We start from the raw sequence: 17,403 nt of genomic DNA, 5'->3' as shown, positions 1-17,403 counted from the left end.
GAGTATAGCAACCCGGGGAAGCCTGCCGGGAAGTCTTTTGTTGCATGAGGTTCTCTCCATACTTCATAGAAGTATGTGGTGTTGACTAGTTGGAAATTGAGGAGGGGCGGCCACACTCAGTGGCGATAGTTCTGTCATTGTTGGTGTTGAATCATAACTGGAGGAGGAGAGGGCAGTGCCAGCAGTCAGCGGTTTGAGGTCCCCTGTTGTGATAGGACTTCATCGCGAATGCATGTGAGAACAGGAAAGGGTGCTAAAGCAGAGCTTGGTCTCACACCATTCAGCTTACGTCTTGTCCCATATCCATTCTTGTGTGCTCTCTTGAGTGTTGCAGTGTACCAGTATTGCACTACAGTGTGCACAGTTCAGCACACCCCTCTTCAGAGCCCAGCAGGTCAGCTCGCAGGGACTGCAGTGGTGGATGGAGGCAACCAGGTGGTCGTGTCAGGCAGAGGGATCCATGAAGTCTGTAACAGTATAAAGTGGAATAACTATGTCTGACACCTGTTTATTCCACGTGTAAACTATGGACTGAATGTTCCAGACCTCCAGTCAAAGGTGAAAGCAGGAAAAGGGGAGGAACTGCCTCTGAGGGGGTAGGAGGTGGCTCTTTTGCAACTAGGTTCAAGTTGGACATTTTGGCTGGAATCATGTATGAAGTAAACAGTTTAGTGAAGCGTGGGTGAGGCGTTCCCTCACATCATATTTTTAAGTAGTTTGAGGCAGTTGGATTGTGAGGCTGGGATCTTGACAGTATTGAAATGATATTTTGACCAGAGATTCCAGGAATGCCCAAATCCTGTTACCTTCCCTTTTGACATCACTAGTGGAACCGTCTGAAGTAAAAATTAACCAAATGGAATTCAAAATTCCTCTTTATTTTTAGCTGACAAGGCCAAATACCCCTCTGCAGGCTTTGTGGCTAGAACACAACTTAACTCACAGGTCTTTGGGGTCTCACGTATGTTCTGGAGCCTGGATCAGGTCTTCCAAGCAGGCTGGCTGGGTTGAGGAGGGGGAGAGGCACACGTTTACCAGCAGCGTGGGGAAGAGTAGCCCTGGCCACTTAGCTGACATTGTCATTAAACCTGAGATATGCTTCTTGTAGACAGCAAAGGGTCATATCTTTCCTTTATGCAGTCTGGCAGTCTCTGCCTTTTGAGTGGGGTGTTTTGTCCATTCACATTTAATGTATTTGTTACTGAGGTTGGATTTATTATGCTTTTGCTATTTTATTTTGATTCTGTCTTATTTGTTCCTCTGTTGCTCCTTAACTGCCTTCTTTTATGTTGAATAAATATTTTTAGAGTACCATTTTGATTCCTTTGTTGATTTTTTTCTTTAGTTTTAAAAATTATTTTCTTTGTTTCTCTAGGGATTACATTGTAAGTCTTAGTTGATGTGTTGGAGAGCCTTTACTCCAGTATGACTGTTTCCTTCCTCCTCCTTTGGGCAGCTGTTGTCATAGGTTACAGCAAACATACAGCATTGTAATTAGTGCTTTATGCAGTCATATCTTTTAAAGAAGTTGAGAGAAGAAATGAGGAAAAAGCTCACATTTACCAGTTTTATATTTGTGATTTTAGTGTTTTTATTCCTGTGGATTCAGTTGCCATCTGGTGTCACTTCTTCCAGTCCTTCTTCTGAAGCATTTCCTTTCATATTGTCCGGAAGCTCTCTAAGAAGCAGACTCTCTGTCTTTGTTTATTTAGGAACATCTTTATTTTGCTTCCATTTTTTGAAGGCTAGCTTTTCTGAGTATAGAATTCCTCATTGACAGTTTTCTCCAAGACTGAATGTCATTCCACTGCCCTCTGGTTTCCACTGTTTGCAGTGAGAAGTCAAGTATGACTTGAATTGTTCCCCTTTCTGTGACGCGTTGTTCAGTCTCTTCCTGCTTTTCCATAGTTTCTCTTTGTTTTGACCATCTGCAGTTTGACTGTGATGTGTCCAGGTGTGGAGCTCTGTATTTATCCTACTTTTGATTGGTTGTAGTTTTTGGCTCTGTAGATAAATGTTTTCATCAAATTTGGGAAGTTTAGGGCCATTATTTCTTCAAAGAATTTTTGTTGTTCCCTCTCTCCTCTCCTGATACTCCCATTCTATGTACAGTCACGTGCTGCATAATGATGTTTTAGTCAGTGATGCACCGCATGTATGATGGTGGTCCTATGAGATGATTGCCGTGTGGCCGTTAGGTGTGTAGTGGGCTCTACTGTCCAGGTTTGTGTAATTACACTCTGATGTTCACACGGTGAAGGTGCCTAATGATGCATTCTCAGAAGGCGTTCCCATCATTAAGTGATGCATGATTGTGTATTGACAGCCTGATGCTGCCCCACAGGTCTCTGAGGCTCTGCTCATTGTTTTCAGTCTTTTTAAGTCTTTCTTTAAATGGAATATTTTCTATTGATTTATCTTTGAGTTCCCTGATTTTTCTACCATCTCAAATCTGTTCAGCCACCGTGCTTTATAATTTCTATTTATTGAAATCCTTTGTTTAAATCTGTTCTTGTAGTTGCCTTGAAGTCTTGGTCTGCTGCATCCTGCAGCTGGGGACACTCAACGACAGTTTCTGTTAAGTTCCTTTTTCCTTACTATGGATCACAATTTCTTGTTTCTTTGAAAGTCTCAAAATTTTTTGTTTAATACTGAATGTTTTGATTAATATAGCAACTCTGGATTATGATTTTTTCTTTCTTAGAGTAATGATGGTGATGGTTTTCTTCCTTTTAAGTAACTGCCCTGATCTGAATCTGCAGGCTGTCTTCCCCGTGGTATGTGGTTGATGTCTCTGCTTATGTTTTCTTGTTTTTGTTTTGTTTTTGGCTTGCCTTGCCAGGCATCACCCCTGTGTCTACAGAGCACAGATGGGTCAGAGGTTGTGCTCAAACATCTTGAGACTACACAACCTCCACTGTGTGTTCACAGGTCTGTGTGGGCTCAGAGCTCATTCAGCCCTCACGCCATGGTCAGGTCTGCCTGGCGCAGTTTCTGCTGGGCCTCGTGTCTCCTATACATGCACGTGGGCTCTGACATTGCCTAGGAGTGTGTGGGTAGCCTGGCTCTTGCCTTGCTGCACACGCACAGAGCCAGCCCAGATGTATGGGGTGTGCATCTCCCTGAGGCTGCTCTCCTCCTGGGAATCCTGGAAGGCTCCACCTGGTCAGCGGCTCTGTACTTGCCCACAGAGGATGGCACCCCAGGCTGGCTGAGCTGCTGCGCCCTCCCTGTTTGCCAAGATCACCTCTCTGAGTGACCACACTCTAAATCCAGCAAGCCCCTTCTAAAGGCAGAAACAGTGGAGCTGCTGGTTTTCCCCGCCTTTCTGCCTGGGTCGAATTAGCAGAGCAGGGATAGGATGGGAGCAGCCCAGGCCAGACCCCCGACCAGGCTGTCCTCACCTGGAGTTAGTGGACGCTCCTCGGTTTGTGGTGGGCCTTTGGTCACTTTCTGGAGGGCCGACATGATTGTTTTGGCAGTTTTGTCCAGCTTGATGGCTGCTTTTGGGGGAAGGTTGGTTGACCTCCTCACTCTGCCTTGGGAAGGGACTCCCCAAGACCCACTGTTAACGCTCTGTGAAGAGTTGCCTGGCAGTGGGGTGCAGATAGGAGGGACCAGGGCTGGAGGGCCTGGGCGGCAGGTGTTGCAGGAGGCCAGTTGAGGTTCTGAACTTGGAGGTGGCATTGGAGTTGGGGTGAGTGAGCAGATGTACAGGGCTGCCTGTCAAGCAGAGCTGATGAGAACAACAGAGACAGTCACCAGTACTTTTCAAGCATAGCATGGGAGCAAGGCTCCAAAGATGAGCTACTGTGCCATGGCCACCGCTAGAAGCAGCCTGGAGCAGGGTGTAGAGGGCCTGCGTGCTCTGAAGCAGGGAACTGGGCAGGTGAGACTTACTGGACATAGGCAACTGACAGAACACCAGCAACTTAAACGGGCTATGCCAGAATTAGGGAATGCGGGCTAAAGAATGTTAGGAAAAATATTGATGGTTGTTCAAGGTGGACAGTAGGTACGTGGGGTTTGTTGTTGTACTGTTGTCTTTTCTTTGGTGTGTACTTGGAAGTTTTCCTGAAGAGTGGGAAACACATGCACAAGTGAACTGTTTCCTTGGAGCAGGAACAAGGTGGGAAGTGGAGCAGATCTGGAAGGTGCAGTGGAAGTCTCCGGTAGTAGTGGTGATGCTGTGTCGACTGTGTGCAGGGATTGCCACCTGCTGCATGTGAGGGGATTTGGAAAGTATGTTTATGTCTGGAAAACTCAAGAGAATCAACCAGAAGTAGTATTAGAGTCTTGTAAGGGCTAAATTTATAAGGTAGCTAGATAGAAGATAAACATGCGAAACTAGTGGCCGACTTCGGCAAAGGCACTGTCAGCTGAAGGTGGTGGCGGAGACTTACTCAGAAGAGCCGGCCTAAATACGAACTACCTGAAAATATCCTTGTCCAAAAGTGAGATCCACACCTCAGCAGACTACTGGGAACCAGGAGATTCGACTACAGTTAAGCAATAAATGTTTTAGATCTCTACCAAAAGGTACTAGATTTTATTGAGAACCATTGCCAATTGGAAGAAGGTCTAGGGACAGTTTGGTGAGGATGAGGAAGGCGGGCGGCGTGGGGCCCTGAGGCGGGCGGCCCACAGGCGCGGCCTGAGGCCTGTGTCCTGCTGTGTTGCAGTCGGAGCGGTGCCGGTCCTCTCCAAAGACGCCATGTCCCAGAAGGGCCACCGCTTCAGCCAGGTGAAGACCCCGCACAACCCCCTGGACTCCAGCGCCCCCCTGATGAAGAAGGGGAAGCAGAGAGAGGTCCCCAAAGCCAAGAAGCCCACCTCGTTGAAGAAGGTGTGTGGCGTTCATTGAAACGGGGCGCTGGGAGGCCTGCTCACTCTCCCTGGCCCTGGCCTCCTTTCAGCTCTTAGGCTGTTCGAGTTTAACGTTCACCGTATTTGAATGTGCCGCGTCAAGATGCGTGCACGCTTCTCTGCAGAATGGTGCCTTGCTCTCCCCACGTGATGTGGTGGAGTGTGTGAAGCAGGGTGGCCTCGGCTGCTGGACAGGGAAACCCTTCTGTCCTGTGCTCTGCAATGACATGGACAGGAAACCAGAAATAGGAGTCTCGTTTTCCTCATTCACACTGTCTACCCTCAGGCTCCCTCAGTGACCTGTCTGTTTAGATTGGGTGAATAGTGGGCGCTTCTGGTGGACCTTCTGTTAGGATTGTCACACACATCCTTCATTCACTTCTCAGCAGCCTGGGGGTGTGGTTGGTCTCAGCTGGGGAATGAGTGTCTTGCCTGGGGCCAAGTGGCTGCCGAGCTGCACACTTGCATCAGTGCCCAGGTCTTGGGTGCCCTGCTCTGTGCACCAGGGGGACTTTCTGCTCCTGGGTGGCAGGTAAGAGGGCTGGGCCAGCCCCCGGGGGATTAGGGAGTAAGGGCACAAACAGGCACACTGCTGACAAGCTGAACTTGGGTGGCTTATTTTGCAGAAAAGCTTATAAAGTACAAGAATTTAAGTGTTTTAATCGTTTATTTAATTTTAAAGATTATTTTGAAAGAACGTCAGGAGAGAAAGCAGCAGCGTCTCCGGGAAAATGCTGTGAGCCCAGCTTTCGGCAGTGATGGCGCTCAGGATGCAGAGAGCGGCGGTGATGACCGTGCCCTCGAGCAGGCAGACCCCTCAGGTACCCGTTGAGGGTTGCTTCTTAAAGAATTCTTCATTGGGGGCAGCCGTGCGTGCAGCAGCCTGCCTGGAGCTTTGCCAGCCCCTGGCTCCTTTGTGGGGAAAGCACGCGGTGTCAAGGCTCAGGAATGCAGAAGTGTTCAGGCTCCCAGCTTGACAGTGAGAGGAGTCCCCGTGGGTGGGCGGAGCTGCTGGTGCCTCTGCTTGTGGGGGTCTGAGGGACAGGAGTGAGGCCCCAGAGATAGATCTGTGTGGCATTGGATGGTCCTCGAAACTTGAAGCAGCTGTGAGATTTAACACCATTGGCTGCAGAGCTGCGTTCCCACGAGTGTGCGAGACACGGCGTCATAGAAAAGTACCTGTTTACCTTGAAGTAAGCTTTTTATTTAAGAATACGTTCGGGACAATCCACAAATCACAGGTCGCAAGGGTACAGTTTGAGGACTTTTACAAAGTGAGTTCTGCGCCCAGTTGAGGAGCAGAACGGCTCCACGGTCCCCGCACCCCCGGCCTGAGGTCTGGCCTCGACCGCAGCCCCACCAACGAGCCTTTGGGTGTTGTTCCAGTGGAATCTGGCAGCGTGTGCCCCTCTGGCCAGGAGTATGTCTGTGGCCTGTAGGGGTAGTTCCAGATCGTCATTGCTGCAGAGCATGCCAAGTGGTGGGGGGCGTTCGGGGAGCTTCCATGGGGGCCTTTGGAAGCAGGATGTGGGATGTGAGCACCCTCTCCTGCCTGGCATTTCCCAGGCACACTGAGGGCCTGGTCCGCTGCCGTCCAGCCTTGGCGGCTCCTGCCACACAGCCTTCCAGGGGTTGTACAGCTCCGCCCGGGGTGGAGGCTGGCCCACGGGCTGTTGTCTTTGTGCTGTTGGCCATCCTGGCGGGTGAATTCCTTCTCCTGGAGGTCTCTTACCTCACTTGCACTTGGAAGTCTCTGGAAGTAACCGTTTGTAACTGTAGGCTATTACCAAGTCCCGTCTGGTGTGTAAACAGGTTGAGGCACCCCTGTAGTTCAGGGGTTTGAGTTCAGCTCTTACTTGCTACAGGAACGGTCTCAAGCGTTTCAGTGCAGAAATTCAGAACTAACAACCTGATTTTAAAACTTTCTGATAGGAACTTGTTCTGGTTAAATTTCAAAATTGGAAAGTAAATTTTGCCACTGAACTGCATACTAAAAAATTGTTAAAATGGTCAATTTTATAGATATTTTGCCACAGTAAAAGTAACTAAATTGGGGTTGGAGAGGCATCTCCAGGCAGAGCAGGAAGTTGCTGGGTTCTTCTGTTTTTCCCAAGCCATTCCTGTCATTCTGCTGCCGGCTGTGACACTCAGCAGCGATGTCTGACTGTGACGGGTGTGTGCCCAGGCTGGCTGCTCCCATGACAACACCCTGGGAGGCGCCACCAGGCAACCCCGCCGTGGACCCCTCCCCATCTGCGCTGAGCCCACAGCTGCTGTGTCATGACCTCTTTCTCTGAAGCTCCAGCGGGGATGGAAGAGTCGGGGTCCTCCGCTCCTGTGCTGGAGAGCAAGTCAGAAGAGCCGCTGGGAGCTGGGCTCCAGGAGGTGGAGGCCTGCCACCTGGCCCCCGACAGCACTGCCTGCCCCAAGATCCACAGCCGGAGGTTCAGGGAGTGAGTGAGCCGTGGCGCTGAGCCTGCTGCGCGACTGGGGGCGGGCTGTGCTCCTGCTGGTGTTGAGCACTGGGTTCTCCCGCCTGGACGTGCTTGGTCCCAGAAAGCTGAGAGGCTGGGCCCCCGGGTTTTCATCCTCTTGGTGGGAGACTCCGGGTCCCTAGTGATAGTACGTGTCAGGGCTGCCTGATCTGCTGCTGTGAGGGCTCTGTCTTCCTGACGGGAGTCAGAGGTGCCCTTAAATCCAGGTTTGTGGTTGGGGAAATGGGTGGTCAGGTGACGGTGCATGACATCTGTGTTCCCTCTCGTGGTTTAATTTCTCTGTAATTTTTTGGGGAGCTCTGCGTCCTCCCCTCCCCTCCTGTGTTCTCCCTCTTTCTCCCAGGGTAGACTCTCTGGATGTTTGTGTTCATGAGGAGAGGCACACAGCACATGGCCAAGAGGGGGACGCGTGGCAAGCCGTGGCGGAGGGCGGGTGTGGAGGTGTTTGTCCCTTGTAGCTGGGAGCGGGGGAGGGTACCCCCATCCTTACCTGCCGTAAAATCCAGTCAGGCAGGAATCCCGCCTTTTTGACCAGTGGGGCTGTTGAGGTGCGCGCTCTTGAGAGGGGCCGTGCTGTCCACCCTCCCGTCTGCAGCATCACAGCCAGTGGGAGCTGACGATGTCTGGTGTTCCTTTCAGTTACTGTAGCCAGATTCTCAGTAAAGAAGTTGACGCCTGTGTCACGGAGCTGCTGAAAGAGCTGGTCCGTTTCCAAGACCGCATGTACCAGAAGGATCCAGTCAAGGCCAAGACGAAGCGCCGGCTCGTGTTGGGGCTGAGGGAGGTCCTCAAGCACCTGAAGCTCAGGAAGCTGAAGTGCATCATCATCTCTCCCAACTGCGAGAAGATCCAGTCGAAAGGTAAGGTGCCCGGGGTCCCGCAGCGCGCGCCCTCCAGCTGTCAGGGTGCCCCCGGGGCCCCAGCAGGCGGCTTGTTTTGTTCTCTGTTGAGTATCTTGTTTCCAGAGTTGATCTGATCACCAAGTGCCTCACTGAGGCAGCCAGGCCCCGTGGTCTCCACGACATGGTTCCAGCCGGCGGTGCGGGCCTCGGCAGCAGGACAGGGTGTGTTCTGTAACGCTGTGTGCTGGGCGCAGAGCCAGTTTGCTCAGGGCTGGGGCGGGTCACTGGTCACTCACGCCACAGGGTCTTTGTGACTGGCAGCCAGGTAGTCCCTGCATTGGGCTCTTGTCCATTTCAGATTTCCTTGTTCAGTCTGTGTCCACTAAGTAAAGCCGTGGGTTTGTCCGAGCGCTAGGCCGTCTTCCTGATGCTGGAAGGTTGGTTATTTTGTGGGATGTGATAGGTTGGATGGGGGATCGACAGCGAACTCCCTTCCGTAATGTCTCCCAGGGGCCCTCATTGCTTGCCCATTCGATGTCGGCCTGGGCTGTGCAGTCGGGGGACTGGTGGTCAGGTGGTCAGGGGCCAGCACTCAGACACCGGCCCTCCTCTTCATCCAAACACTCTGAGTCCTCTCGGGCCATGTCAGTCAACTCGGCTGGACTTGCACCTTCAGCGAACCAGTCCAGATCCTGCACTGAGCTTTTCCAGCTGCCATTTTACATCTGAAGACTTGAGGGGTCCTGACTCATCTGTGGCACCCAGGGGCCAAGCAGCTGGACCTGCTCATTGCCAGCCCAGCTGGCTCATCCCCGTCATCCTCACTCAGGGCAGGTCCAGTCCCTGCTGATTGGATAGGATAGAAAGGAGTTTCAGGGGACCTGCCTGTTTGGTTGTGTGCTGGCAGCATCCCCCACCATGATCGATGCTGGGCTTAATGTGAGTCACCCCTCAAGCTCATGGCCAGCCACTGGAACCTCCTGTCGGCAGTTGGTGCATCAGGCACTGTGCAGCTTTGCCCTCTGTGCTGGTTCTGGGCTCCCTGTGCCTCCTGTGCAGCTGTCGTCCTGGGGGTGCCCTCCCTCAGCTCCCGTGGGGCGTGCTGTTGGCTCCCACTCGATCCTTCATCTTGGGGTGCACACGTTCTTCAGTGGCTGAGACAAAACAGGGCTGTGGGGGCCCATTTGGGAGATGGTGCTAGAAATCCAGTCTTTCTGACTTTCCGCCTTGTACCCTTTGTTTCCTCCTCCCTGGAAGCTGTGAGAGCTTCCTTGTGCCCAGGGTTCCAGGAGGGGGCACTTTGTGTCCGATGCTCTCAGGCCTGTCCCCAGCTGCTGGGTCTGTGCGTTGAGCCCCTGCAGTCGCCCTCCTCAGCCCCCGTTGCCCCTTTCCTCGGCTGCTGGGTCTGTGCGTTGAGCCCCTGCAGTCGCCCTCCGTCAGCCTCCAGGCCCCTGTGCTCGCTGCTGGGCCTCCTGCGCCGTGGCCTCTCGTTCCTTGTCCTCTTCTTCTCACCTCTTTCTTTTGGTTCTGTTTCCTGTACGGATTTCCCAGCCATGTCTTGTAAACTTCTTAGAGAATTTTTCCTCCCTGCGCCTGTTGTTAGATTCTGGGCACTGTCTTCGTTGTTCTGAAGATTGCGCGCTTGCCGCAGCTGCTGTTGCCGCGTGGAGGGAGCGGGCTCTGAGCACAGGCGTGACGAGCAGCTTCCTTCTCCCCGTGGAGCCCTGGCCCCGGTGACTTGCTGCGCTGCACTTGGGCCGAGGCCTCCGCCGGCGTCTCGTGCTCTGGGCTGTCTGCTGACCTCGGCAGCTCCTGAGAAGCTGACTTGGAGCCTGGACGTGTGGCTGCCGTTTAGGCCGGGAGCTTCATTGTACAGGAGGGGTGCTCACGCTGCAGCGAGTGTCAGGCTGCCCAGAAGGCTGCTGAAGACAGATGCCAGAGTTTCTGCTGGATAGGTCCAGTGCGCCCCAGACCTTGCATTTCCAGCGAGTTCTTGGGGATGCTGCTGCTCCTGGGACCCCAGTCTAAGCGCCTCTGCTGGAGCCTGGCTGGTTGGGCTGCTGCCACTTTGGAGAGCACCCCGAGGGCCATGTCTCTGACTCCCCTTGGGCTGGTCACGTTCCCAGGGGAGGACTCTGCCCCGTCCTGTGGGATGGGAGAAGGGCGGGGCCTTGACCTCCACCCTGGGAGCATGTGGGGACCGGTGTCCTGCAGTGAGCTGCGCCTGCCTCTTTGGGGTCCAGTGCCCTGCGTCACTGGGTGAAGTGGGTCTGGATGCCGACTTACTGTCACCTCATCAGCACCTCACCCCATTTCCGAAGGTACCCAGTGCGGCCGGTTGCCGAGCTTTGGGGAATCGATCCTAGGGTGCAGATGGCTGGTTCTAGCCTTCTCCCCACTGTTGCCTTAGGTCGGCTAGGTCACTTGTCTGTTTGCATTTTAGCTTCCAGAAATGTTTTTGCTCTCATCTCGCATTTTCTTGTGGATTTGTATCTTTAGAAAACAAACAAATGGGCATGCGTGTATTCAGGTGACGGTCCAGCTTCCTCTTCCCTGGCTGTGCCAGAGAATGGAGCTGCGATTTAACCACAGGCGTCTGCAGGATTTCTTGTGTTTAAATACGTTGTTTAATCAACGCTTCCTACAGGTTTTTACTTTAAGGCATCAGGAACTTGATTACATGTCTTAGAAATGTTTCTTCCTCAGCAGAGATAGCCTGTGGCTTACTGTCACCTTAAAGGTGAGCTTCAGATCACGGTCTTGGGTTGTGTTACAGTACTCCACTTGCTCCACGTGTCGTTTGACCTGCTCCTTCTGAGGGTCAGCTTTCAGTGGGAGTTGATCGGGTGGAGCCTTCTGCCCGTTGCAGGTTGTCTCATCGTGGCATGTCGAGAAGTTGGCACTTGGAGGTGCTTTCAGCTCTCACCAGTGACACTGGCTAGGCGGTCAGTTAGCAAAGCAGTTGGACTTTGCTGCTGTGTCGGGGTGCCCAAGCCCCCGCCCGGTTCAGAAGTGCCCTGGGAGTATTCCAGGACTCCAGGAGAGCCCTCACAGCTGTGACTTATTGCAGTGGAAAGAGATGGAGAAGGATCCGCCAGGGGGAAGGCATGTGGGGTGGAGTGGGGGGATCCAGGCACACATGTCGAGTCCTCTCCTGGCAGAGTCACACAGGACACACTGTGACAGCACTTGTGGACTGTCATCTGCCAGGGAAATGCGTTAGAGGGCATCGCCCAGGGATTTTATTGGGGGCTGATCACGTGGGCAGCCTTGGCCCAGCATGCACCACAGTTGCAGACTCCTGGCAGGCAAGCCGGTCTCAGTGCAGGCCTCACCACTAGCAGGGTAGGCACCGTGGCCACTCTTCACAGGTGGGGCAGCAGGCGCCCCCCCATGAACCCATGTTCCAGCACGAGGCCTTTCTGAGGACAGGGCTGGGCCAACCACGTTTGCTCTTTCCTGCACGGTGCTTTCCTAGCGTTGTGGTCAGCTCTGGGGTTGGGGTGGACATGAGGCTGAGAGACCCCTTAGTGAGAGGCGATGCAGCCAGTGTTTGGGGCACTCGGTCAGTCTCCTGTGACAGGTTGAAAATATATCTCAGGAACACACCCTTCGCCCCACTGCTGCCCCATCCCCCCTTTTCCCAGACTACCCCCACAGCTGGTGTTTTTCTTTGAAGTTTGTTTATGTCCCCAGAAGTGGCCTCCTTACCACTTTCCATATTTTTCAGGTAGATCTGTGGCAGGGGTGGGCAGAATTAAGGGATGTGGGTCTTAAACCTTAATCCCCAATCAGACTGGCTGCAGAAGAAATTCCCAGTTTCCACAGAGTGGGAGGATGTGCATTTGAGAAGTTCTTTTCCTGGAAGAAAATGAGACAATCCTACATAGTCAGGTTCCAGCTGATGGAGATGCTGGGAGCTCTTGTCTTCCCGTGCAGATGTTGTGTGTTCTGTATGGAGTTGGTCTGTATGCAGGGGGCCTGGGTGGGGCCTCGGCAGGGCCCCGCTGTGGCCTCATTGCACATGCCAGGTTAAAGCAGTGCACCACGCTGGGGGCAGGCTCCCCAGATTCCTCCAGCCACCCACAGGCAGCCACTGTTGCCAGATTGATGTGTCCTCAATAGTCCGTGTGTGACCTGTGGCCTCCGGGGCCCCATTTGTGGCTGTGTCTTTAGCTTCACAGTCTACCTCAGGACCTTGCGTCGCGCTGCACCTAGACTTGTGTTGCTCCTGAAGGGCCGCACAGTCGGTACTGACGGATGTGTCAGCTGCTCCCAGCTTCCACAGCTGTGAGCAGGCCACACCTCACACACTGTTGTTTCCTACTCTTGTGAACACCTCTGTAGGTTCTGGACCTACAGTTGAAAGGGCGTGTCTGTGTGTAAGGTTGTGTGTGAGAGCAGAGGGTGCCGCCGCTCCTGGCCCCCCGCCCTCTCGGGCAAGTCTCATTCAGGCTTTCCTTGTGAGGGAGCTTGAGCCTCTTTCCACTTGTCCAGAGCATGATGTTTTCTCTGAACTCTGGGCTCATCTTCTTTGCCCGTCTGTCTCCTGGGTGTGGATCTTTATATTAAGGTGCATGTTTTTTATAAGAAAGTTACTAGCCCTTTGGGTAAGAATTGTAAATATTTTTCTGGTTCGTCATTAGCCTATTTTTTTAACCTTTTTTGGGCCATGCAGAGACTTTAGGTGTTGTATATATTGTTTTTTTTTTTTTTTAAGATTTTTTTTCCTTTTTCTCCCCAAAGCCACCTGGTACATAGTTGTATATTCTTAGTTGTGGGTCCTTCTAGTTGTGGCATGTGGGACGCCGCCTCAGCGTGGTTTGATGAGCAGTGCCATGTCCGCACCCAGGATTCGAACCGACGAAACACTGGGCCGCCTGCAGCGGAGTGCGCGAACTTAACCACTCAGCCATGGGGCCAGCCCCCAATATATATATTGGTATTTTTTATTTTTTTTTATTGCATCTATATTTTATGTTATTCCTCAGCCTTCCCACGCCAAGGTTATTAAAGTTTTTTTTAATTGGTCTTTTCTGGTTCTTCTGTGTTTCCACTTTTGTTTAGGTAGACTGTATTTCAGTCTAAGACGGATCTTTCCAGAGGCTGACACGGTTGTCCCTTTTCCACCTCTCCTCCAGCTTCCAAATTTTGCTCTTCCTGACTTGCTCGGGTTCCACACATTCAGATCATTTCTGGAGCCTCCACCTGTCACTTTGCGTCCCCTTATTTATGTTCTCGTAGCTTGATAGCAAGACTTAATGCCTGGTGATGCCAGCCAGATGTTATTTTCCTTTTTCAAAAGACTGGTCTCACTTTTTTTTTTTTGTTTCTCAAAATATCCCGTTTGCACTAAGTTACAGTATTTCAGAGTTTTAGTGAACGTGGAATTGATGTTTTGCGACATTGGATCCTTCTGTCTGGGAGCATAGATGCCTTTTGTTGGGATTTTCTGTTGTGTTTTAGTAGCATGCTGACGTTGCGCTGTAAGTCTGCCATGCTTCTTGATAAATTCATTCCTCCCGGCTGTAACCCTCAGTGGTGGTGTTCGTGGGTCATCTCTCCCATTACACATTCTAGCCGGCTTCTGCTTGGATGTCTGAAGAGTGCTGATTTCTGCATCACTCGTGCACAGACACCAGTACGTAGTTCTCTCTGTTGGTAGGAATTCTTCAGTGCTGCTGGCTTCTGGTCTGGCGGCACAGCACGCCACACACAGCTGCCCCTCTTCCCTCTGCTCTTCCTGAGTACCGGCCTGGCTGGCACCTCTCTGGGAGGCACTGGAGGGCAGTGGGTCTGTGGCAAGGTCGTGTCATTAGGGCCGGAGACATGGAGAGGGATGCTCAGTGACCCTGTGCTCCAGATTGCCATCTGTAAGTGGGCTGCAGCCTCCCCCTCAGGGTCTTCTGTGAGGCTGCAGGAGCTTACGCACACGAAGCAAGTAGATCGGGGGCCTGGCACATAGTGTCTTCAGTAAAAGTTCACCTAAGACTTCATTTCCCATTAGGCACTGATGCCACTTCTGGCTCTGCGTAGACATGTTTCGTTACGCTAAGGAAGGTCTCTTGGAGAGCTGAGTCCTGCCCTGTGGCTGAGGGCAACAGGAGCTTGCACTGCAGTGACTGACTTCTCTCTCCTGGTAGAACCTGGCTTGGGCCACCTACTTGATTGAAGAAAGGAGCTGGGGAGCCTTCTGCCTGTAGAAAGCAGCCCTTTGCGACCAGTGTCACATCCACGCTCCCGTGATGTGGTCCCTGTTGTTTTCTTGTCCTTTGACCAGGTGGCCTGGATGACACCCTACACACCATCATTGATTACGCCTGTGAGCAGAACATTCCCTGTGTGTTTGCACTCAACCGCAAAGCTCTGGGGCGCAGTCTGAACAAGGCCGTTCCCGTCAGCGTGGTGGGCATCTTCAGCTACGACGGAGCCCAGGTGAGACCATGGTGAGAGGCTCCAGCCTGTCCAGCGTGCTCGTGGGAGGGAACTGGAGAGCTGCTGGTTGTCTGCGGTCCCTGGCAGAGCAGCCCTGAGCCTCAAGGCTGGCGCCATTCAAGGCAGAATCCTTGCGGAACGGTGGCCTTGGTTTCCTACGGCTGCCACAGAGCAGCTGCCGCAGACAGGCCCATAGCCAGGAGCCTGTTCTTCCCCTGGGTGGAATCCCAGCACCCAGGTGGAGGTGACTCTTGTTCCCTGTGGAGGGCGCTGTCACTGGTTTGCAGGGGACCCATGTCCTTTGTGGTCAGGGGGTGTTATCTGTGCTCTCACTTCTGCCCAAGGACCAGTTCCACAAGATGGTTGAGCTGACGAAGGCGGCCCGACAGGCGTACAAGGCCATGCTGGAGAACGTGCACCAGGAGCTAGCGGGGGAGCCTGGGCCCCAGGCACCTGCCAGCCCGCCCGCGCAGGGCCCCAGCTGCTCCACAGAAGGTGCCCCCCCGGCACCCACTGGAAAAGAAGAGCCGCACTACAGTGAGTGCTGGGGAGGGTCTGGGGTCAGGCCGAGTGCCCTCGGTGTCTTCACGGACTGATTTAAGGGTCAGGGTGGGCAGGAGAGCAGGCCACTTGGGGCAGGCCCGGCTGCGTCCTGGCCATTGTCTGAGAGGTGACCTCAGACTTGGGGACTTGGAAGGGCTTGTCAGTGAGTGTCTCAGACGGCACCTGGACAGAGGGTGGCCTTGAGGACAATGGTGTCCCCGGTGGGAGTGTGTCAAGGCCAGTGTGTGCTGAGGTGTAATGATGCTGTTCACAAAGGGGCGTTGCAGTTGGGGACGGCAGGGTTCAGTCCTGGCCAGGCCCTGTGCAGGAAACGAGCTGCTGGGCCGCATGCTTTCCTGTTGGGACTGTGCCGGCTGTCCCTGCCTGCTCATCAGCTGTGCTTTCTCGTTTCCAGTTGAAATCTGGAGAAGACACCTGGAAGCATACAGTCGATGTGCGCTGGAGCTGGAAGAGTCGCTGGAGGCCTCAACCTCTCAGATGAGGGACTTGAATTTATAAGGAGTGTGCCTTCACGTGTGTTTGCGTGTGGGAGTCAGGAGGGAGGTGTGAAGAAGACTCTGGGACCTTTTCTTCTCTCAGTTCTTCTGTGTCTGACTGGCTGTTTCGTTGGGAGAGGCATCATGCAGGCACGTGGCAGCCTTTGTAGGCATCCCGGGCTGCAGGTCCCCTGAGCGGGCACTCGGCTGTGCTGGCGGAAACCTTCCCTAAGCCTTGAAGGTACAGTTTTGCCTCTCTGAGCAGACTGAGAGTCTGGAAAATACTGGAAACATACTACTCAGAGTACTCTGCTGCTAAGGGTACTTCCTCTGTCCTGCAGGAAGCTGAGCCAGGTCTGTTAGCGGAAGGCGCCCAGGGTGTGTGTCGGGGGTGTCCTCTCCGTGGGTGAGCCAGCCCTGCCCTGCGCAGCCATGGTGGAGCAGGAGTGGGCCCCTTCTCAGGACATGGCCTTTGGGCCAAAGATTGGGGGGTATTTGGAGCATTTGCTAAAATGAGCCTCAGAATGAAAATCGGTTCTCTAACCTGTGACCTCTTTCATGAATTATTCCTCTCCATCTCTATTTTTCAAAGAAACTATGTATGTTGAAGTTCCCAACTTTGAGTTTTGATAATGTAGAAATCTTCTCTTTCTTTTGTAAATGAACATATTCTGAATGTGGTTTCTGTCTCCAAGGTCAGGAGGATAGAAGTCTACTTTCGTACTTTCCTGTAAGTAAGAGGCCTTATTTATTTTGAATAAAGAGTGATGATTTAATTTCACTGGAGACCCTGGTCACCTGAGGCTTCTTGGGTCTCCGTCTCAGTGGTTGTCCCACGTCCTGCTCAGTGCCTTTCAGCACTCTGCTTTGAACTGAAGGGGCTGAGCAGGGAGAGGCTTGCTGTGCCTGGATCTGCTAGAGTTTCAGTCCAAGAGACACTGTCATGGGACCCTCCTCAGTGCCGCCGCCCGCGTGCTCGTCGCAGAGGACGTGGCAGGAGCGGAGTTGCGCTGCTCTCTGCTCATCACGCGGTAGGTATTGTGTTGGCTGTGAACATAACGTTAGTTGAGTTCAGTCGGGCCAAACATCTTTCGTGCCTCTGAGACATAGGTGGCCTGTGGTGAGCGAGTGAAAGTGGAATAACGAGTCGGGAACAACCACTGTGTGCACAGGGCTGGCAGTGTGGCCAGAGGTGTGTGAGGCACCTGTCTGTCCTGCTGTCTGTGACACTGGTTAGTCCTGGTGTGCGCCCTGCTTCTCCGTACACTTTCTGGGTGTTTACATAGGGGACATACTGTCTGGTCACCCAGGTCCTAGTCCCTAACCCTGGGTCCTGTTCGCGGGCTCCTCCCTCTGGCCACCAGGAGGAACAGAGGCCTTTCCTGCCCTCTTGTCAACAGGTAGCAAGTTGAATGTGTAGGTTTGAAAATAGGAGATTATTTGAGAATAGATTCCAAAATTAAATTTTGGGGGTAAAACTAAATAGCTTGTCAGCTGTAGTCAGCAGCCTAGAATTATAAAACTGATAAACCAAAGAACCATCTAAAAACCTCTGCTGGAGGTCCAGGTCCTCTCCCAGGGCGCGGGTCTCTGGGTCTGGGCCGTGCTCAGCTAAGCGTGCGAGAAGAGAAGCTGAAGCAGAGCAGGTGACCAGCTACCCAGAGAGCTTGCTTCTCATGTGACTTGACCCTGGGCTGCCCTAGTCTCACTGTCACTTTCCTGGTG

At 53.0% G+C, this 17,403-nt stretch overlaps 1 protein-coding gene across 3 annotated transcripts in view; it reads left to right on the top strand.

Annotated features, from left to right (window-relative positions):
• Positions 1-16,464, top strand: part of LOC124241394 (selenocysteine insertion sequence-binding protein 2-like) — a 39,429-nt gene extending 22,965 nt beyond the window's left edge. For 2 of the 3 annotated variants that reach the window (XM_046665158.1, XM_046665157.1), the window contains 7 exons: positions 4,683-4,846; positions 5,549-5,687; positions 7,166-7,319; positions 8,001-8,221; positions 14,484-14,638; positions 14,983-15,175; positions 15,597-16,464. In XM_046665158.1, coding sequence (XP_046521114.1) covers positions 4,683-4,846; positions 5,549-5,687; positions 7,166-7,319; positions 8,001-8,221; positions 14,484-14,638; positions 14,983-15,175; positions 15,597-15,700 — 1,130 coding nt within the window. In that variant the 3' untranslated portion in view covers positions 15,701-16,464. The other variant, XM_046665159.1, reaches the window with a different exon arrangement.
• Positions 16,465-17,403: the final 939 nt, after the last annotated feature.

Source organism: Equus quagga, chromosome 6 (genome assembly GCF_021613505.1).
Source record: "Equus quagga isolate Etosha38 chromosome 6, UCLA_HA_Equagga_1.0, whole genome shotgun sequence".
NCBI classification, from domain to species: domain Eukaryota; kingdom Metazoa; phylum Chordata; class Mammalia; order Perissodactyla; family Equidae; genus Equus; species Equus quagga.
The sequence above is the reverse complement of the archived record's forward strand: the minus strand, read 5'-3'. Positions and strand labels throughout refer to the sequence as shown.